Below are 23688 nucleotides of genomic sequence, written 5' to 3' on the forward strand. Positions count from 1 at the left end.
TTGTATTCAGCATTTCACTGTAAGGTCTACTACACCTGTTGTATTCAGCATTTCACTGTAAGGTCTACTACACCTGTTGTATTCAGCATTACACTGTGAGGTCTACTACACCTGTTGTATTCAGCATTTCACTGTAAGATCTACACCTGTTGTATTCAGCATTTCACTGTGAGGTCTACTACACCTGTTGTATTCAGCATTTCACTGTGAGGTCGACTACACCTGTTGTATTCAGCATTTCACTGTGAGGTCTACTACACCTGTTGTATTCAGCATTTCACTGTAAGGTCTACTACACCTGTTGTATTCAGAGTTTCACTGTAAGGTCTACTACACCTGTTGTATTCAGCATTTCACTGTGAGGTCTACTACACCTGTTGTATTCAGCATTTCACTGTGAGGTCTACTACACCTGTTGTATTCAGCATTTCACTGTGAGGTCGACTACACCTGTTGTATTCAGCATTTCACTGTGAGGTCGACTACACCTGTTGTATTCAGCATTTCACTGTAAGGTCTACTACACCTGTTGTATTCAGCATTTCACTGTAAGGTCTACTACACCTGTTGTATTCAGCATTTCACTGTGAGGTCTACTACACCTGTTGTATTCAGCATTTCACTGTGAGGTCTACTACACCTGTTGTATTCAGCATTTCACTGTAAGGTCTACTACACCTGTTGTATTCAGCATTTCACTGTGAGGTCTACTACACCTGTTGTATTCAGCATTTCACTGTAAGGTCTACTACACCTGTTGTATTCAGCATTTCACTGTAAGGTCTACTACACCTGTTGTATTCAGCATTTCACTGTAAGGTCTACTACACCTGTTGTATTCAGCATTTCACTGTGAGGTCTACTACACCTGTTGTATTCAGCATTTCACTGTAAGGTCTACTACACCTGTTGTATTCAGAGTTTCACTGTGAGGTCTACTACACCTGTTGTATTCAGCATTTCACTGTAAGGTCTACTACACCTGTTGTATTCAGCATTTCACTGTGAGGTCTACTACACCTGTTGTATTCAGCATTTCACTGTGAGGTCTACTACACCTGTTGTATTCAGCATTTCACTGTGAGGTCTACTACACCTGTTGTATTCAGCATTTCACTGTAAGGTCTACTACACCTTTTGTATTCAGCATTTACCTGTAAGGTCTACTACACCTGTTGTATTCAGCATTTCACTGTGAGGTCTACTACACCTGTTGTATTCAGCATTTCACTGTAAGGTCTACTACACCTGTTGTATTCAGCATTTCACTGTAAGGTCTACACCTGTTGTATTCAGCATTTCACTGTGAGGTCTACTACACCTGTTGTATTCAGCATTTCACTGTGAGGTCTACTACACCTGTTGTATTCAGCATTTCACTGTGAGGTCTACTACACCTGTTGTATTCAGCATTTCACTGTGAGGTCTACACCTGTTGTATTCAGCATTTCACTGTAAGGTCTACTACACCTGTTGTATTCAGCATTTCACTGTGAGGTCTACTACACCTGTTGTATTCAGCATTTCACTGTGAGGTCTACACCTGTTGTATTCAGCATTTCACTGTGAGGTCTACTACACCTGTTGTATTCAGCATTTCACTGTGAGGTCTACTACACCTGTTGTATTCAGCATTTCACTGTGAGGTCTACTACACCTGTTGTATTCAGCATTTCACTGTGAGGTCTACTACACCTGTTGTATTCAGCATTTCACTGTAAGGTCTACTACACCTGTTGTATTCAGCATTTCACTGTGAGGTCTACTACACCTGTTGTATTCAGCATTTCACTGTGAGGTCTACTACACCTGTTGTATTCAGCATTTCACTGTAAGGTCTACTACACCTGTTGTATTCAGCATTTCACTGTAAGGTCTACTACACCTGTTGTATTCAGCATTTCACTGTGAGGTCTACTACACCTGTTGTATTCAGCAGTTCACTGTGAGGTCTACTACACCTGTTGTATTCAGCATTTCACTGTGAGGTCTACTACACCTGTTGTATTCAGCATTTCACTGTAAGGTCTACTACACCTGTTGTATTCAGCATTTCACTGTAAGGTCTACTACACCTGTTGTATTCAGCATTACACTGTGAGGTCTACTACACCTGTTGTATTCAGCATTTCACTGTAAGATCTACACCTGTTGTATTCAGCATTTCACTGTGAGGTCTACTACACCTGTTGTATTCAGCATTTCACTGTGAGGTCGACTACACCTGTTGTATTCAGCATTTCACTGTAAGGTCTACTACACCTGTTGTATTCAGCATTTCACTGTAAGGTCTACTACACCTGTTGTATTCAGTATTTCACTGTAAGGTCTACTACACCTGTTGTATTCAGTATTTCACTGTGAGGTCTACTACACCTGTTGTATTCAGTATTTCACTGTGAGGTCTACTACACCTGTTGTATTCAGCATTTCACTGTGAGGTCTACTACACCTGTTGTATTCAGCATTTCACTGTGAGGTCTACTACACCTGTTGTATTCAGCATTTCACTGTAAGGTCTACTACACCTGTTGTATTCAGCATTTCACTGTAAGGTCTACTACACCTGTTGTATTCAGCATTTCACTGTAAGGTCTACTACACCTGTTGTATTCGGCGTATACAACTAATACACTTTGATTTGATGAATACAATGACTACGTATTCATGACTCTCCCATCCCATGGAATGTCCACCGCCCTCACGTGACATGTCTGCTAAAATGTTATCTGGTTCTTCGATGATAGACGGGAGAGACAAGGTTAACTGAGTTTATACAAGTAAAGACCAACAAAATGCATGGAATGTTCACAGGCTTCATGTAGGGGTAAAAAAAAACATATGGTTTTCGAAGACTTAGAGATTTTCAGTAGATGTGGTTTTCCTGCAAGAGTTACATTTAAAAAAGGACAAATATAACATTTAAAGAGGAGCTGGGTTGGAGAGGCCTATGCTGCCACCTACTGTACTAACATCAGAGGTGTAGGCATCCTGATAAATAACACCATGTTCTCATATATCCCAGCACATGGACCAAGAAGGCCGTTTTCTTATGTTGAATTATACCATACATGGTGAAAAATAGACATCGATTTCATTGTATATCCCCCAAGGGTCAAATATGGTGTTGTTTTTTGTGTATAGAATTTAAGCTATATTTGATGAAATCCAGGCAGGAACTATTATCTTAGGTGACCAAAATCATACAAAATCAATAAGATTGACAGACGTAGCAATAAAAAAGGCCAATTCAACGAGCATCCAACGAGGATGAAAAATGTCATCTCTACAAATAATTTCCAGGACACCTGAGATTACTATTCCAAACTATAAAAGACTACTCCTTTTTTTCTCTCAAAGTAAGAAAAGCTATTCAAGATTTGACTACATTTTTTCCCAAAAAATAATGCTCAATAATTTACTGTGTTAAAATAAAATCATGATATTTTGATATCACATCATTCTCCAGTATCATGCTTAATTACACCAACAGAAAATGCACTGAGCGACAGAATATGGAGAATAAACAGCACATTGTCAAGACCCGAAATCTATTAAATATGAAACAAACAAAAAATAATAATCTTTACCATTACAAATGTAGCCATGTAGGACAGAGAAAAGCCCGATATAATTTGGATGCTTTTAGGGCACGTGTCAAACTCATTCCATGGAGGGCCGAGTGTCTGCGGGTCTCCACTCCTCCCTTGTACTTGATTAACGAAATAAGGTCACTAATTAGTAAGGAACTCCCCTCACCTGGTTGTCTAGGTCACTAATTAGTAAGGAACTCCCCTCACCTGGTTGTCTAGGTCACTAATTACTAAGGAACTCCCCTCACCTGGTTGTCTAGGTCACTAATTAGTAAGGAACTCCCCTCACCTGCTTGTCTAGGTCACTAATTAGTAAGGAACTCCTGGTTGTCTAGGTCACTAATTAGTAAGGAACTCCTGGTTGTCGAGGTCACTAATTAGTAAGGAACTCCCCTCACCTGATTGTCTAGGTCACTAATTAGTAAGGAACTCCTGGTTGTCTAGGTCACTAATTAGTAAGGAACTCCTGGTTGTCTAGGTCACTAATTAGTAAGGAACTCCTGGTTGTCTAGGTCATTAATTAGTAAGGAACTCCTGGTTGTCTAGGTCACTAATTAGTAAGGAACTCCTGGTTGTCTAGGTCACTAATTAGTAAGGAACTCCTGGTTGTCTAGGTCACTAATTAGTAAGGAACTCCTGGTTGTCTAGGTCACTAATTAGTAAGGAACTCCTGGTTGTCTAGGTCACTAATTAGTAAGGAACTCCTGGTTGTCTAGGTCACTAATTAGTAAGGAACTCCTGGTTGTTTAGGTCACTAATTAGTAAGGAACTCCCCTCACCTGGTTGTCTAGGTCACTAATTAGTAAGGAACTCCCCTCACCTGGTTGTCTAGGTCACTAATTAGTAAGGAACTCCTGGTTGTCTAGGTCACTAATTAGTAAGGAACTCCTGGTTGTCTAGGTCACTAATTAGTAAGGAACTCCTGGTTGTCTAGGTCACTAATTAGTAAGGAACTCCCCTCACCTGGTTGTCTAGGTCACTAATTAGTAAGGAACTCCCCTCACCTGGTTGTCTAGGTCACTAATTAGTAAGGAACTCCCCTCACCTGGTTGTCGAGGTCACTAATTAGTAAGGAACTCCCCTCACCTGGTTGTCTAGGTCACTAATTAGTAAGGAACACCCCTCACCTGGTTGTCTAGGTCACTAATAAGTAAGGAACTCCCCTCACCTGGTTGTCTAGGTCACTAATTACTAAGGAACTCCCCTCACCTGGTTGTCTAGGTCACTAATTACTAAGGAACTCCCCTCACCTGGTTGTCTAGGTCACTAATTACTAAGGAACTCCCCTCACCTGGTTGTCTAGGTTACTAATTAGTAAGGAACTCCCCTCACCTGGTTGTCTAGGTCACTAATTAGTAAGGAACTCCCCTCACCTGCTTGTCTAGGTCACTAATTAGTAAGGAACTCCTGGTTGTCTAGGTCACTAATTAGTAAGGAACTCCTGGTTGTCTAGGTCACTAATTAGTAAGGAACTCCTGGTTGTCTAGGTCACTAATTAGTAAGGAACTCCTGGTTGTCTAGGTCACTAATTAGTAAGGAACTCCTGGTTGTCTAGGTCACTAATTAGTAAGGAACTCCTGGTTGTCTAGGTCACTAATTAGTAAGGAACTCCCCTCACTGGTTGTCTAGGTCACTAATTAGTAAGGAACTCCTGCTTGTCTAGGTCACTAATTACTAAAGACCTCCCCTCACCTGCTTGTCTAGGTCACTAATTACTAAAGACCTCCCCTCACCTGGTTGTCTAGGTCACTAATTAGTAAGGAACTCCTGCTTGTCTAGGTCACTAATTACTAAAGACCTCCCCTCACCTGCTTGTCTAGGTCACTAATTACTAAAGACCTCCCCTCACCTGGTTGTCTAGGTCACTAATTAGTAAGGAACTCCCCTCACCTGGTTGTCGAGGTCACTAATTAGTAAGGAACTCCCCTCACCTGCTTGTCTAGGTCACTAATTAGTAAGGAACTCCCCTCACCTGGTTGTCGAGGTCACTAATTAGTAAGGAACTCCCCTCACCTGGTTGTCTAGGTCACTAATTAGTAAGGAACACCCCTCACCTGGTTGTCTAGGTCACTAATAAGTAAGGAACTCCCCTCACCTGGTTGTCTAGGTCACTAATTACTAAGGAACTCCCCTCACCTGGTTGTCTAGGTCACTAATTACTAAGGAACTCCCCTCACCTGGTTGTCTAGGTCACTAATTACTAAGGAACTCCCCTCACCTGGTTGTCTAGGTTACTAATTAGTAAGGAACTCCCCTCACCTGGTTGTCTAGGTCACTAATTAGTAAGGAACTCCCCTCACCTGCTTGTCTAGGTCACTAATTAGTAAGGAACTCCTGGTTGTCTAGGTCACTAATTAGTAAGGAACTCCTGGTTGTCTAGGTCACTAATTAGTAAGGAACTCCTGGTTGTCTAGGTCACTAATTAGTAAGGAACTCCTGGTTGTCTAGGTCACTAATTAGTAAGGAACTCCTGGTTGTCTAGGTCACTAATTAGTAAGGAACTCCTGGTTGTCTAGGTCACTAATTAGTAAGGAACTCCCCTCACTGGTTGTCTAGGTCACTAATTAGTAAGGAACTCCTGCTTGTCTAGGTCACTAATTACTAAAGACCTCCCCTCACCTGCTTGTCTAGGTCACTAATTACTAAAGACCTCCCCTCACCTGGTTGTCTAGGTCACTAATTAGTAAGGAACTCCTGCTTGTCTAGGTCACTAATTACTAAAGACCTCCCCTCACCTGCTTGTCTAGGTCACTAATTACTAAAGACCTCCCCTCACCTGGTTGTCTAGGTCACTAATTAGTAAGGAACTCCCCTCACCTGGTTGTCGAGGTCACTAATTAGTAAGGAACTCCCCTCACCTGCTTGTCTAGGTCACTAATTACTAAAGACCTCCCCTCAACTGGTTGTCTAGGTCACTAATTAGTAAGGAACTCCTGGTTGTCTAGGTCACTAATTAGTAAGGAACTCCTGGTTGTCTAGGTCACTAATTAGTAAGGAACTCCCCTCACCTGGTTGTCTAGGTCACTAATTAGTAAGGAACTCCCCTTACCTGGTTGTCTAGGTCACTAATTAGTAAGGAACTCCCCTCACCTGGTTGTCTAGGTCACTAATTAGTAAGGAACTCCCCTCACCTGGTTGTCTAGGTCACTAATTAGTAAGGAACTCCCCTCACCTGGTTGTCTAGGTCACTAATTAGTAAGGAACTCCTGGTTGTCTAGGTCACTAATTAGTAAGGAACTCCTGGTTGTCTAGGTCACTAATTAGTAAGGAACTCCTGGTTGTCTAGGTCACTAATTAGTAAGGAACTCCTGGTTGTCTAGGTCACTAATTAGTAAGGAACTCCTGGTTGTCTAGGTCACTAATTAGTAAGGAACTCCTGGTTGTCTAGGTCACTAATTAGCAAGGAACTCCTGGTTGTCTAGGTCACTAATTAGTAAGGAACTCCTGGTTGTTTAGGTCACTAATTAGTAAGGAACTCCCCTCACCTGGTTGTCTAGGTCACTAATTAGTAAGGAACTCCCCTCACCTGGTTGTCTAGGTCACTAATTAGTAAGGAACTCCTGGTTGTCTAGGTCACTAATTAGTAAGGAACTCCTGGTTGTTTAGGTCACTAATTAGTAAGGAACTCCCCTCACCTGGTTGTCTAGGTCACTAATTAGTAAGGAACTCCCCTCACCTGGTTGTCTAGGTCACTAATTAGTAAGGAACTCCCCTCACCTGGTTGTCGAGGTCACTAATTAGTAAGGAACTCCCCTCACCTGGTTGTCTAGGTCACTAATTAGTAAGGAACACCCCTCACCTGGTTGTCTAGGTCACTAATTAGTAAGGAACTCCCCTAACCTGGTTGTCTAGGTCACTAATTAGTAAGGAACACCCCTCACCTGGTTGTCTAGGTCACTAATTAGTAAGGAACTCCCCTCACCTGGTTGTCTAGGTCACTAATTACTAAGGAACTCCCCTCACCTGGTTGTCTAGGTCACTAATTACTAAGGAACTCCCCTCACCTGGTTGTCTAGGTCACTAATTAGTAAGGAACTCCCCTCACCTGGTTGTCTAGGTCACTAATTAGTAAGGAACTCCCATCACCTGGTTGTCTAGGTGACTAATTACTAAGGTACTCCCCTCACCTGGTTGTCTAGGTCACTAATTACTAAGGAACTCCTCTCACCTGGTTGTCTAGGTCACTAATTAGTAAGGAACTCCCCTCACCTGGTTGTCTAGGTCACTAATTAGTAAGGAACTCCCCTCACCTGGTTGTCTAGGTCACTAATTACTTAGGAACTCCCCTCACCTGGTTGTCTAGGTCACTAATTAGTAAGGAACTCCTGGTTGTCTAGGTCACTAATTAGTAAGGAACTCCCCTCACCTGGTTGTCTAGGTCACTAATTAGTAAGGAACTCCTGGTTGTCTAGGTCACTAATTAGTAAGGAACTCCTGGTTGTCTAGGTCACTAATTAGTAAGGAACTCTTGGTTGTCTAGGTCACTAATTAGTAAGGAACTCCTGGTTGTCTAGGTCACTAATTAGTAAGGAACTCCTGGTTGTCGAGGTCACTAATTAGTAAGGAACTCCCCTCACCTGGTTGTCTAGGTCACTAATTAGTAAGGAACTCCCCTCACCTGGTTGTCTAGGTCACTAATTAGTAAGGAACTCCCCTCACCTGGTTGTCTAGGTCACTAATTAGTAAGGAACTCCCCTCACCTGGTTGTCTAGGTCACTAATTAGTAAGGAACTCCCCTCACCTGGTTGTCTAGGTCACTAATTAGTAAGGAACTCCCCTCACCTGGTTGTCTAGGTCACTAATTAGTAAGGAACTCCTGGTTGTCTAGGTCACTAATTAGTAAGGAACTCCTGGTTGTTTAGGTCACTAATTAGTAAGGAACTCCCCTCACTGGTTGTCTAGGTCACTAATTAGTAAGGAACTCCTGGTTGTCTAGGTCACTAATTAGTAAGGAACTCCTGGTTGTCTAGGTCACTAATTAGTAAGGAACTCCCCTCACCTGGTTGTCTAGGTCACTAATTACTAAGGAACTCCCCTCACCTGGTTGTCTAGGTCACTAATTACTAAGGAACTCCCCTCACCTGGTTGTCTAGGTCACTAATTAGTAAGGAACTCCCCTCACCTGGTTGTCTAGGTCACTAATTAGTAAGGAACTCCCCTCACATGCTTGTCTAGGTCACTAATTAGTAAGGAACTCCTGGTTGTCTAGGTCACTAATTAGTAAGGAACTCCTGGTTGTCTAGGTCACTAATTAGTAAGGAACTCCTGGTTGTCTAGGTCACTAATTAGTAAGGAACTCCTGGTTGTTTAGGTCACTAATTAGTAAGGAACTCCCCTCACCTGGTTGTCTAGGTCACTAATTAGTAAGGAACTCCCCTCACCTGGTTGTCTAGGTCACTAATTAGTAAGGAACTCCCCTCACCTGGTTGTCGAGGTCACTAATTAGTAAGGAACTCCCCTCACCTGGTTGTCTAGGTCACTAATTAGTAAGGAACACCCCTCACCTGGTTGTCTAGGTCACTAATTAGTAAGGAACTCCCCTCACCTGGTTGTCTAGGTCACTAATTACTAAGGAACTCCCCTCACCTGGTTGTCTAGGTCACTAATTACTAAGGAACTCCCCTCACCTGGTTGTCTAGGTCACTAATTACTAAGGAACTCCCCTCACCTGGTTGTCTAGGTCACTAATTAGTAAGGAACTCCCCTCACCTGGTTGTCTAGGTCACTAATTAGTAAGGAACTCCCCTCACCTGGTTGTCTAGGTCACTAATTACTAAGGAACTCCCCTCACCTGGTTGTCTAGGTCACTAATTACTAAGGAACTCCTCTCACCTGGTTGTCTAGGTCACTAATTAGTAAGGAACTCCCCTCACCTGGTTGTCTAGGTCACTAATTAGTAAGGAACTCCCCTCACCTGGTTGTCTAGGTCACTAATTACTAAGGAACTCCCCTCACCTGGTTGTCTAGGTCACTAATTAGTAAGGAACTACTGGTTGTCTAGGTCACTAATTAGTAAGGAACTCCCCTCACCTGGTTGTCTAGGTCACTAATTAGTAAGGAACTCCTGGTTGTCTAGGTCACTAATTAGTAAGGAACTCCTGGTTGTCTAGGTCACTAATTAGTAAGGAACTCTTGGTTGTCTAGGTCACTAATTAGTAAGGAACTCCTGGTTGTCTAGGTCACTAATTAGTAAGGAACTCCTGGTTGTCTAGGTCACTAATTAGTAAGGAACTCCTGGTTGTCTAGGTCACTAATTAGTAAGGAACTCCTGGTTGTCTAGGTCACTAATTAGTAAGGAACTCCTGGTTGTCTAGGTCACTAATTAGTAAGGAACTCCCCTCACCTGGTTGTCGAGGTCACTAATTAGTAAGGAACTCCCCTCACCTGGTTGTCTAGGTCACTAATTAGTAAGGAACTCCTGGTTGTCTAGGTCACTAATTAGTAAGGAACTCCCCTCACCTGGTTGTCTAGGTCACTAATTAGTAAGGAACTCCCCTCACCTGGTTGTCTAGGTCACTAATTACTAAGGAACTCCCCTCACCTGGTTGTCTAGGTCACTAATTACTAAGGAACTCCCCTCACCTGGTTGTCTAGGTCACTAATTACTAAGGAACTCCCCTCACCTGGTTGTCTAGGTCACTAATTACTAAGGAACTCCTCTCACCTGGTTGTCTAGGTCACTAATTAGTAAGGAACTCCCCTCACCTGGTTGTCTAGGTCACTAATTAGTAAGGAACTCCCCTCACCTGGTTGTCTAGGTCACTAATTACTAAGGAACTCCCCTCACCTGGTTGTCTAGGTCACTAATTACTAAGGAACTCCCCTCACCTGGTTGTCTAGGTCACTAATTAGTAAGGAACTCCCCTCACCTGGTTGTCTAGGTCACTAATTAGTAAGGAACTCCCCTCACCTGGTTGTCTAGGTCACTAATTAGTAAGGAACTCCCCTCACCTGGTTGTCTAGGTCACTAATTAGTAAGGAACTCCCCTCACCTGGTTGTCTAGGTCACTAATTAGTAAGGAACTCCCCTCACCTGGTTGTCTAGGTCACTAATTAGTAAGGAACTCCCCTCACCTGGTTGTCTAGGTCACTAATTAGTAAGGAACCCCCCTCACCTGGTTGTCGAGGTCACTAATTAGTAAGGAACCCCCCTCACCTGGTTGTCGAGGTCACTAATTAGTAAGGAACTCCCCTCACCTGGTTGTCTAGGTCACTAATTAGTAAGGAACTCCCCTTGCCTGGTTGTCTAGGTCACTAATTAGTAAGGAACTCCCCTCACCTGGTTGTCTAGGTCACTAATTAGTAAGGAACTCCTGGTTGTCTAGGTCACTAATTAGTAAGGAACTCCCCTCACCTGGTTGTCTAGGTCACTAATTAGTAAGGAACTCCCCTCACCTGGTTGTCTAGGTCACTAATTAGTAAGGAACTCCTGGTTGTCTAGGTCACTAATTAGTAAGGAACTCCCCTCACCTGGTTGTCTAGGTCACTAATTAGTAAGGAACTCCCCTCACCTGGTTGTCTAGGTCACTAATTAGTAAGGAACTCCCCTCACCTGGTTGTCTAGGTCACTAATTAGTAAGGAACTCCCCTCACCTGCTTGTCTAGGTCACTAATTAGTAAGGAACTCCCCTCACCTGGTTGTCGAGGTCACTAATTAGTAAGGAACTCCCCTCACCTGGTTGTCTAGGTCACTAATTACTAAGGAACTCCCCTCACCTGGTTGTCTAGGTCACTAATTAGTAAGGAACTCCCCTCACCTGGTTGTCTAGGTCTTAACTGAAAGAAAAAAAGAAAAACCTGCAGACACTAGGATGAGTTTGACACCCCTGTTTTTAGGCGTACATTAGGGGAATGATAATTTCATACCCTGCTAAAGTTAAATATGAGTTTGAAATTAAAATGTAAGAAAAATCCATAAGCAGAAATAAACAGTAACGTAACAAAATGTGTAAAAAGTCAAGGGGTTTGAATAGTTTCTGAATGCACTGTCTAGTTACCACATGTATTTAACATTTTGGCTCTGGCAAACAGGGAATAGGCCACTTGGCATGTCGCCCTGCTGTGTGCTCACTGCGCTGCACTGTTGTGTGCTGCCAGGCGCCAGCGGTGCAGTCAAGTTAATATGCCAAACCATCATTTGTGATATCTCCATGTTGTCACCATCAACGATGGCTGATAGACGAAGCAATCGCTGAAGTGTACTTACTGATGTCAAAGGCATAGAGGACGTTGCAGGCCCCCTCCGTGTCGTTACGACCCCCCCAGATGTAGATGGTATCTTCCAGCAGCACGGCTGTGTGACCGTAACGCATGTAGGGGACATCCCTGGCATGTTCCCTACCCCCTGTTCTCACTGGAGGCAACTTCATCCACCGCAGAGAAACTAGAGGAGACCGAGACACTAGTATTACTACAGAGAGACACTAGTATTACTACAGAGAGACACTAGTATTACTACAGAGAGACACTAGTATTACTACAGAGAGACACTAGTATTACTACAGAGGACACTAGTATTACTACAGAGAGACACTAGTATTACTACAGAGAGACACTAGTATTACTACAGAGGACAGAGAGACACTAGTATTACTACAGAGGACAGAGAGACACTAGTATTACTACAGAGGACAGAGAGACACTAGTATTACTACAGAGAGACACTAGTATTACTACAGAGAGACACTAGTATTACTACAGAGAGAGACACTAGTATTACTACAGAGAGACACTAGTATTACTACAGAGAGACACTAGTATTACTACAGAGAGACACTAGTATTACTACAGAGAGACACTAGTATTACTACAGAGAGAGACACTAGTATTACTACAGAGAGACACTAGTATTACTACAGAGAGACACTAGTATTACTACAGAGAGACACTAGTATTACTACAGAGAGGCACTAGTATTACTACAGAGAGACACTAGTATTACTACAGAGAGACACTAGTATTACTACAGAGAGACACTAGTATTACTACAGAGAGACACTAGTATTACTACAGAGAGACACTAGTATTACTACAGAGAGACACTAGTATTACTACAGAGAGACACTAGTATTACTACAGAGAGACACTAGTATTACTACAGAGAGACACTAGTATTACTACAGAGGACAGAGAGACACTAGTATTACTACAGAGGATAGAGAGACACTAGTATTACTACAGAGAGACGCTAGTATTACTAGAGAGACGCTAGTATTACTACAGAGAGACACTAGTATTACTACAGAGAGACACTAGTATTACTACAGAGAGACACTAGTATTACTACAGAGAGACACTAGTATTACTACAGAGAGACACTAGTATTACTACAGAGAGACGCTAGTATTACTACAGAGAGACACTAGCATTACTACAGAGAGGCACTCGTATTACTACAGAGAGACACTAGTATTACTACAGAGAGACACTAGTATTACTACAGAGAGACGCTAGTATTACTACAGAGAGACACTAGTATTACTACAGAGAGACACTAGTATTACTACAGAGAGACACTAGTATTACTACAGAGAGACACTAGTATTACTACAGAGAGACACTAGTATTACTACAGAGAGAGACACTAGTATTACTACAGAGAGACACTAGTATTACTACAGAGAGACACTAGTATTACTACAGAGAGAGACACTAGTATTACTACAGAGAGGCACTAGTATTACTACAGAGAGAGACACTAGTATTACTACAGAGAGACACTAGTATTACTACAGAGAGACGCTAGTATTACTACAGAGAGACACTAGTATTACTACAGAGAGACACTAGTATTACTACAGAGAGACACTAGTATTACTACAGAGAGAGACACTAGTATTACTACAGAGAGACACTAGTATTACTACAGAGAGAGACACTAGTATTACTACAGAGAGACACTAGTATTACTACAGAGAGACACTAGTATTACTACAGAGAGACACTAGTATTACTACAGAGAGACACTAGTATTACTACAGAGAGACACTAGTATTACTACAGAGAGAGACACTAGTATTACTACAGAGAGACACTAGTATTACTACAGAGAGACACTAGTATTACTACAGAGAGAGACACTAGTATTACTACAGAGAGAGACACTAGTATTACTACAGAGAGACACTAGTATTACTACAGAGAGACACTAGTATTACTACAGAGAGACACTAGTATTACTACAGAGAGACACTAGTATTACTACAGAGAGAGACACTAGTATTACTACAGAGAGACACTAGTATTACTACAGAGAGACACTAGTATTACTACAGAGAGACACTAGTATTACTACAGAGAGACACTAGTATTACTACAGAGAGACACTAGTATTACTACAGAGAGACACTAGTATTACTACAGAGAGACACTAGTATTACTACAGAGAGACACTAGTATTACTACAGAGAGACACTAGTATTACTACAGAGGACAGAGAGACACTAGTATTACTACAGAGGACAGAGAGACACTAGTATTACTACAGAGGACAGAGAGACACTAGTATTACTACAGAGAGACACTAGTATTACTACAGAGAGAGACACTAGTATTACTACAGAGAGGCACTAGTATTACTACAGAGAGACACTAGTATTACTACAGAGAGACACTAGTATTACTACAGAGAGACACTAGTATTACTACAGAGAGACACTAGTATTACTACAGAGAGAGACACTAGTATTACTACAGAGAGACACTAGTATTACTACAGAGAGAGACACTAGTATTACTACAGAGAGGCACTAGTATTACTACAGAGAGACACTAGTATTACTACAGAGAGACACTAGTATTACTACAGAGAGAGACACTAGTATTACTACAGAGAGAGACACTAGTATTACTACAGAGAGACACTAGTATTACTACAGAGAGACACTAGTATTACTACAGAGAGGCACTAGTATTACTACAGAGAGGCACTAGTATTACTACAGAGAGACACTAGTATTACTACAGAGAGACACTAGTATTACTACAGAGAGACACTAGTATTACTACAGAGAGACACTAGTATTACTACAGAGAGACACTAGTATTACTACAGAGAGACACTAGTATTACTACAGAGAGACACTAGTATTACTACAGAGAGACACTAGTATTACTACAGAGAGACACTAGTATTACTACAGAGAGACACTAGTATTACTACAGAGGACAGAGAGACACTAGTATTACTACAGAGGACAGAGAGACGCTAGTATTACTACAGAGAGACGCTAGTATTACTACAGAGAGACGCTAGTATTACTACAGAGAGACACTAGTATTACTACAGAGAGACACTAGTATTACTACAGAGAGACACTAGTATTACTACAGAGAGACACTAGTATTACTACAGAGAGACACTAGTATTACTACAGAGAGACGCTAGCATTACTACAGAGAGACACTAGCATTACTACAGAGAGGCACTCGTATTACTACAGAGAGACACTAGTATTACTACAGAGAGACACTAGTATTACTACAGAGAGGCACTCGTATTACTACAGAGAGACACTAGTATTACTACAGAGGACAGAGAGACACTAGTATTACTACAGAGAGACACTAGTATTACTACAGAGAGACACTAGTATTACTACAGAGGACAGTGAGACACTAGTACTACTACATAGTTTAGACACACGAGTATTACTACAGAGATACACTAGTATTACTACAGAGAGACACTAGTATTACTACAGAGACACTAGTATTACTACAGAGACACTAGTATTACTACAGAGATACACTAGTATTACTACAGAGAGACACTAGTATTACTACAGAGGACAGAGAGACACTAGTATTACTACAGAGGACAGAGAGACAACAGTATTACTACAGAGAAACACTAGTATTACTACAGAGATACACTAGTATTACTACAGAGAGACACTAGTATTACTACAGAGAGACACTAGTATTACTACAGAGAGACACTAGTATTACTACAGAGAGACGCTAGTATTACTACAGAGAGACACTAGTATTACTACAGAGACACTAGTATTACTACAGAGACACTAGTATTACTACAGAGAGACACTAGTATTACTACAGAGAGACACTAGTATTACTACAGAGAGGCACTAGTATTACTACAGAGAGTCACTAGTATTACTACAGAGAGACACTAGTATTACTACAGAGAGACGCTAGTATTACTACAGAGAGACACTAGTATTACTACAGAGACACTAGTATTACTACAGAGAGACACTAGTATTACTACAGAGAGACACTAGTATTACTACAGAGAGACACTAGTATTACCACAGAAGACAGAGAGACACTAGTACTACTACATAGTTGAGACACTAACATTACTACAGAGACACTAGTATTACTACATAGTTGAGACACATTAAGTATTACTACAGAGGACAGAGACACTAGGATTACTACAGAGGACAGAGAGACACTAGTACTACTACATAGTTGAGACACATTAAGTATTACTACAGAGGACAGAGACACTAGGATTACTACAGAGAGACACTCGTATTACTACAGAGGGACACTAGTATTACTACAGAGAGACACTAGGATTACTAAAGAGAGACACTAGTATTACTACAGAGAGACACTAGTATTACTACAGAGGACAGAGAGACACTAGTATTACTACAGAGAGACACTAGTATTACTACAGAGAGACACTAGCATTACTACAGAGGACAGAGAGACACTAGTATTACTACAGAGAGACACTAGTATTACTACAGAGGACAGAGAGATACTAGTACTACTACATAGTTGAGACACTAACATTACTACAGAGACACTAGTATTACTACATAGTTGAGACACATTAAGTATTACTACAGAGGACAGAGACACTAGGATTACTACAGAGAGACACTCGTATTACTACAGAGAGACACTAGTATTAATACAGAGAGACACTAGTATTACTACAGAGAGACACTAGTATTACTACAGAGAGACACTAGTATTAATACAGAGAGACACTAGTATTACTACAGAGAGACACTAGTATTACTACAGAGGACAGAGAGACACTAGTATTACTACAGAGAGACACTAGTATTACTACAGAGAGACACTAGTATTACTACAGAGAGGCACTCGTATTACTACAGAGAGACACTAGTATTACTACAGAGAGAAACTAGTATTAATACAGAGAGACACTAGTATTACTACAGAGAGACACTAGTATTACTACAGAGAGACACTCGTATTACTACAGAGAGACACTCGTATTACTACAGAGAGACACTAGTATTACTACAGAGGACAGAGAGACACTAGTATTACTACAGAGAGACACTAGTATTACTACAGAGAGCCACTAGTATTACTACAGAGAGCCACTAGTATTACTACAGAGAGCCACTAGTATTACTACAGAGAGCCACTAGTATTACTACAGAGAGACACTAGTATTACTACAGAGACACTAGCATTACTACAGAGAGACACTAGTATTACTACAGAGAGACACTAGTATTACTACAGAGAGACACTAGTATTACTACAGAGACACTAGTATTACTACAGAGAGACACTAGTATTACTACAGAGAGACACTAGTATTACTACAGAGACACACTAGTATTACTACAGAGAGACACTAGTATTACTACAGAGAGACACTGGTATTACTACAGAGAGACACTAGTATTACTACAGAGAGACAGAGAGACACTAGTATTATTACAGAGAGACACTAGTATTACTACAGAGAGACACTAGTATTACTACAGAGACACTAGTATTACTACAGAGAGACACTAGTATTACTACAGAGAGACACTAGTATTACTACAGAGGACAGAGAGACACTAGTATTACTACAGAGAGACACTAGTATTACTACAGAGAGACACTAGTATTACTACAGAGAGACACTAGTATTACTACAGAGAGACACTAGTATTACTACAGAGAGACACTAGTATTACTACAGAGAGACACTAGTATTACTACAGAGAGACACTAGTATTACTACAGAGAGACACTAGTATTACTACAGAGAGACACTAGTATTACTACAGAGAGACACTAGTATTACTACAGAGAGACACTAGTATTACTACAGAGAGACACTAGTATTACTACAGAGGACAGAGAGACACTAGTATTACTACAGAGAGACACTAGTATTACTACAGAGAGACACTAATATTACTACAGAGAGACACTAGTATTACTACAGAGAGACACTAGTATTACTACAGAGAGACACTAGTATTACTACAGAGAGACACTAGTATTACTACAGAGAGACACTAGTATTACTACAGAGAGACACTAGTATTACTACAGAGGACAGAGAGACACTAGTATTACTACAGAGGACACTAGTATTACTACAGAGAGACACTAGTATTACTACAGAGAGACACTAGTATTACTACAGAGGACAGAGAGACACTAGTATTACTACAGAGGACAGAGAGACACTAGTATTACTACAGAGAGACACTAGTATTACTACAGAGGACAGAGAGACACTAGTATTACTACAGAGAGACACTAGTATTACTACAGAGAGACACTAGTATTACTACAGAGAGACACTAGTATTACTACAGAGGACAGAGAGATACTAGTACTACTACATAGTTGAGACACTAACATTACTACAGAGACACTAGTATTACTACATAGTTGAGACACATTAAGTATTACTACAGAGGACAGAGACACTAGGATTACTACAGAGGACAGAGAGACACTAGTACTACTACATAGTTGAGACACATTAAGTATTACTACAGAGGACAGAGAGACACTAGTATTACTACAGAGGACAGAGACACTAGTACTACTACATAGTTTAGACACACGAGTATTACCACAGAGGACAGAGAGACACTAGTATTACTACAGAGGACAGCAACACTATACACTACAGAAATTAATCTATTGAACTATGCTACACAATTTAATCTATTGAACTAAATCAAACAGGTAAAGGATAAACTCTGGTCAGGATAACGTGCGTTAGTGATTTAGGCCTATCAGAAATCATATATGAATATTAACTGGTTTCTATATAGTTTCCTACCTTCTTCACAGTAGCATTTCCATCAACCTACCTGTGTTGAAGACATCTATCTGTGTCAGTGTATCCTAGTCCTCCTCAGTCCCCACACATTATCCACAGTTGTACTGATGTAGCCCTAGACAGTCCTACCTGTACTTTAGCAAGTCTATAACAGTAACCTACCTGTGTTAAAGATGTGCACGTCTATCTGTCTCAGCGTCTCGTAGTCGTCTCCAGAGCAGTACCCTCCGAAGGAGTACACCTTGTGTCCCACGGAGACGGCAGCATGGTTCACCCTCCGCGGCCCTCCGTCCAGGTGGGTCGTCCAGCGTAACATCCCACACTAACAGCGTTCAGCAGCTAAAGCTCCAATAGCACCGCTCCTCACCTGTCCTCCTCTCGGCTCCCTGGCAGCCTGTCACCCTGTACTAGTCCATTACCTCTCTTCTGCTGTCACCCCATCCACCCTCAAACAGACCTGGGGAGAGATCAGACAGAGAGATCAGAGTAGTAGGAAAGATCAGACAGAGAGAGAGAGGTCAGAGTAGTAGGAGAGATCAGAGAGAGAGATCAGAGTAGTAGGAGAGATCAGACAGAGAGATCAGAGTATTAGGAGAGATCAGACAGAGAGAGAGGTCAGAGTAGTAGGAGAGATCAGACAGAGATCAGAGTATCAGGAGAGATCAGACAGAGATATCAGAGTATTAGGAGAGATCAGACAGAGAGATCAGAGTATTAGGAGAGATCAGACAGAGAGAGAGGTCAGAGTAGTAGGAGAGATCAGACAGAGAGATCAGAGTATTAGGAGAGATCAGACAGAGAGATCAGAGTAGTAGGAGAGATCAGACAGAGAGGTCAGAGTAGTAGGAGAGATCAGACAGAGAGAGAGGTCAGAGTAGTAGGAGAGATCAGACAGAGAGATCAGAGTAGTAGGAGAGATCAGACAGAGAGATCAGAGTAGTAGGAGAGATCAGACAGAGAGAGAGGTCAGAGTAGTAGGAGAGATCAGACAGAGAGAGAGGTCAGAGTAGTAGGAGAGATCAGAGTAGTAGGAGAGATCAGAGAGAGAGATCAGAGTAGTAGGAGAGATCAGAGAGAGAGATCAGAGTATTAGGAGAGATCAGACAGAGAGAGAGGTCAGAGTAGTAGGAGAGATCAGACAGAGAGATCAGAGTATTAGGAGAGATCAGACAGAGAGATCAGAGTAGTAGGAGAGATCAGACAGAGAGATCAGAGTAGTAGGAGAGATCAGACAGAGAGAGAGATCAGAGTAGTAGGAGAGATCAGACAGAGAGATCAGAGTAGTAGGAGAGATCAGACAGAGAGAGAGGTCAGAGTAGTAGGAGAGATCAGACAGAGAGAGAGGTCAGAGTAGTAGGAGAGATCAGAGTAGTAGGAGAGATCAGAGAGAGAGATCAGAGTAGTAGGAGAGATCAGACAGAGAGAGAGGTCAGAGTAGTAGGAGAGATCAGACAGAGAGAGAGATCAGAGTAGTAGGAGAGATCAGACAGAGAGGTCAGAGTAGTAGGAGAGATCAGACAGAGAGAGAGGTCAGAGTAGTAGGAGAGATCAGACAGAGAGATCAGAGTATTAGGAGAGATCAGACAGAGAGATCAGAGTATTAGGAGAGATCAGACAGAGAGATCAGAGTAGTAGGAGAGATCAGACAGAGAGATCAGAGTATTAGGAGAGATCAGACAGAGAGATCAGAGTAGTAGGAGAGATCAGACAGAGAGATCAGAGTATTAGGAGAGATCAGACAGAGAGATCAGAGTATTAGGAGATCAGACAGAGAGATCAGAGTATTAGGAGAGATCAGACAGAGAGATCAGAGTATTAGGAGAGATCAGACAGAGAGATCAGAGTATTAGGAGAGATCAGACAGAGAGAGAGGTCAGAGTAGTAGGAGAGATCAGACAGAGAGATCAGAGTATTAGGAGAGATCAGACAGAGAGATCAGAGTAGTAGGAGAGATCAGACAGAGAGGTCAGAGTAGTAGGAGAGATCAGACAGAGAGAGAGGTCAGAGTAGTAGGAGAGATCAGACAGAGAGATCAGAGTAGTAGGAGAGATCAGACAGAGAGATCAGAGTAGTAGGAGAGATCAGACAGAGAGAGGGGTCAGAGTAGTAGGAGAGATCAGACAGAGAGAGAGGTCAGAGTAGTAGGAGAGATCAGACAGAGAGAGAGGTCAGAGTAGTAGGAGAGATCAGAGTAGTAGGAGAGATCAGAGAGAGAGATCAGAGTAGTAGGAGAGATCAGAGAGAGAGATCAGAGTATTAGGAGAGATCAGACAGAGAGAGAGGTCAGAGTAGTAGGAGAGATCAGACAGAGAGATCAGAGTATTAGGAGAGATCAGACAGAGAGATCAGAGTAGTAGGAGAGATCAGACAGAGAGGTCAGAGTAGTAGGAGAGATCAGACAGAGAGAGAGGTCAGAGTAGTAGGAGAGATCAGACAGAGAGATCAGAGTAGTAGGAGAGATCAGACAGAGAGATCAGAGTAGTAGGAGAGATCAGACAGAGAGAGAGGTCAGAGTAGTAGGAGAGATCAGAGAGAGAGAGAGGTCAGAGTAGTAGGAGAGATCAGAGTAGTAGGAGAGATCAGAGAGAGAGATCAGAGTAGTAGGAGAGATCAGACAGAGAGAGAGGTCAGAGTAGTAGGAGAGATCAGACAGAGAGAGAGGTCAGAGTAGTAGGAGAGATCAGAGTAGTAGGAGAGATCAGAGAGAGAGATCAGAGTAGTAGGAGAGATCAGACAGAGAGAGAGGTCAGAGTAGTAGGAGAGATCAGACAGAGAGAGAGATCAGAGTAGTAGGAGAGATCAGACAGAGAGAGAGATCAGAGTAGTAGGAGAGATCAGACAGAGAGATCAGAGTATTAGGAGAGATCAGACAGAGAGATCAGAGTAGTAGGAGAGATCAGACAGAGAGATCAGAGTAGTAGGAGAGATCAGACAGAGAGATCAGAGTAGCAGGAGAGATCAGAGTAGTAGGAGATATCAGACAGAGAGTTTCATTATTTATTTAAGACAAAATTGATTTTATTTATGTTTTATATTAAGTAAAAATAAAGTGTTCATTGTTCATTCTGTATTGCTGTAATTGTCATTATTACATATTTATATATATATATTTACACACACACAAATCGGACGATTAATCAGTATCGGCTTTTTTTGGTCCTCCAATAATTGGTATCGGCGTTGAAAAATCATATCGGTCGACCTCTATTATAGACAGATGTGTGCCTTTCCAAATCATGTCAAATCTATTTAATTGACCACAGGTGGACTCCAGTCAAGTTGTAGAAACATCTCAAGGATGATCAATGGAAACAGGATGCACCTGAGCTCCATTTCAAGCCTCATAGCAAAGGGTCTGAATAAGTAATAAGGTATCAGTTTCCTTTTCTTATACATTTGCAAACATTTCTAAAAACCTGTTTTCACTTTGTCCTTCAAATCAAAATCAAATCTTATTGGTCACACACACAGTTAGCAGATGTCAATGCGAGTGTAGCGAAATACTTGTGCTTCTAGTTCTGACAGTACCACCCTCTGGAGAGCCTTGTGGTTGAGGAGGGCGGTGCAGTTGCCGTACCAGGCTGTGATACAGGCCGACAGAACGCTCTCAATTGTGCACCTGTAGAAGTTTGTCAGGGTTTTGGGCGACAAGCCAAATTTCTTCAGCCTCCTGAGGTTGAAGAGTCGCTGTTGCGCCTTCTTCACCACGCTGTCTGTGTGGGTGGACCATTTCAGTTTGTCAGTGATGTGTACGCCCAAGAACTTAAAACTTTCCACCTTCTCCACTACTGTCCCATCGATGTGGATAGGGGGGTGCTCCCTCTGCTGTTTCCTGAAGTCCACGATCATCTCCTTTGTTTTGTTGATGTTGAGTGAGGTTGTTTTCCAGACACCACACTCCGAGGGCCCTCACCTCCTCCCTGTAGGCCGTCTCGTCATTGTTGGTAATCAAACCCACTACTGTTGTGTCGTTTGCAAACTTGATTAAGTTGGAGGCGTGCATGGCCACGCAGTCGTTGATGAACAGGGAGTACAGAAGGGGACTGAGCACGCACCCTTGTGGGGCACCTGTGTTGAGGTTCAGCGAAGTAGAGATGTTTTGTGTACCTTCACCAGCTGGGGGCGGCCCGTCAGGAAGTCCAGGACCCAATTGCACAGGGCGGGGTTGAGACCCAGGGCCTCCAACTTGATGAGCTTGGAGGATACAATGGTGTTGAATGCTATAGTCCATGAACAGCATTCTTACATAGGTATTCCTCTTGTTCAGATGGGATAGGGCAGTGTGACGGCGATAGCATCGTCTGAGGACCTGTTGGACGGGATGCAAACTGAAGCGGGTCTAGGGTGGCCGGTACGGTAGAGGTGATATGATCCTTAACTTGCATCAAAGCACTTCATGATGACAAAAGTGAGTGCTACGAGGCGGTAGTCATTTAGTTCAGTTCTCTTTGCCTTCTTGTGTACAGGAACAATGGTGGCCATCTTGCATCTGGGGACAGCAGACTGGGATAGGGAGCGATTGAATATGTCCGTAAACACTCCAGCCAGCTGGTCTGCACATGCATTACGGGATATTGTGTGTAGATTAAAGAAATACTAAAATTAAAATTAAATAAAATTAATTAAATAAATGTAACAAAATGTGGAAGGGGTCTGAATACATTCCAAATGCACTGTGTATATATATATATATACACACACACACAGTACACACCTACTCATTCAAGGGTTTTTATTTTTACTATTCTCTACATTGTAGAATAAGTGAAGACATTAAAACTATGAAATAACACATATGGAATCATGTAGTAACCAAATAAGTGTTAAACAAATCAACATATATTTTATATTTCAGATCCTTCAAAGTAGCCACCCTTTGCCTTGATGACAGCTTTGCACAGTCTTAGAATTTTCTCAACCAACTTCATGAGGTAGTCACCTGGAATGCATTTCAATTAACTTCTGCAGGGGCAGTATTGTGTAGCTTGGATGGAAAGGTGCCCAGAGTAAACTGCCTGCTCCTCAGTCCCAGTTGCTAACATATGCATATTATTATTA

General features: G+C 41.9%; 1 protein-coding gene across 2 annotated transcripts in view; it reads right to left on the minus strand.

Moving 5' to 3' along the window:
- The window catches only part of LOC129828582 (kelch domain-containing protein 3-like), a 158646-nt gene that overhangs the window by 126249 nt on the left and 8709 nt on the right, over nucleotides 1-23688 (minus strand). For both annotated transcript variants that reach the window (XM_055889633.1, XM_055889632.1), the window contains exons 2-3: nucleotides 18793-19087; nucleotides 11800-11976 (exon numbers count right to left, since the gene is read on the minus strand). In XM_055889633.1, the coding sequence (XP_055745608.1) occupies nucleotides 11800-11976; nucleotides 18793-18946 (331 nt within the window). In that variant the 5' untranslated portion in view covers nucleotides 18947-19087. The remainder of the gene's footprint in view (nucleotides 1-11799; nucleotides 11977-18792; nucleotides 19088-23688) is intronic.

This window comes from Salvelinus fontinalis, chromosome 30 (genome assembly GCF_029448725.1).
Source record: "Salvelinus fontinalis isolate EN_2023a chromosome 30, ASM2944872v1, whole genome shotgun sequence".
NCBI lineage: Eukaryota > Metazoa > Chordata > Actinopteri > Salmoniformes > Salmonidae > Salvelinus > Salvelinus fontinalis.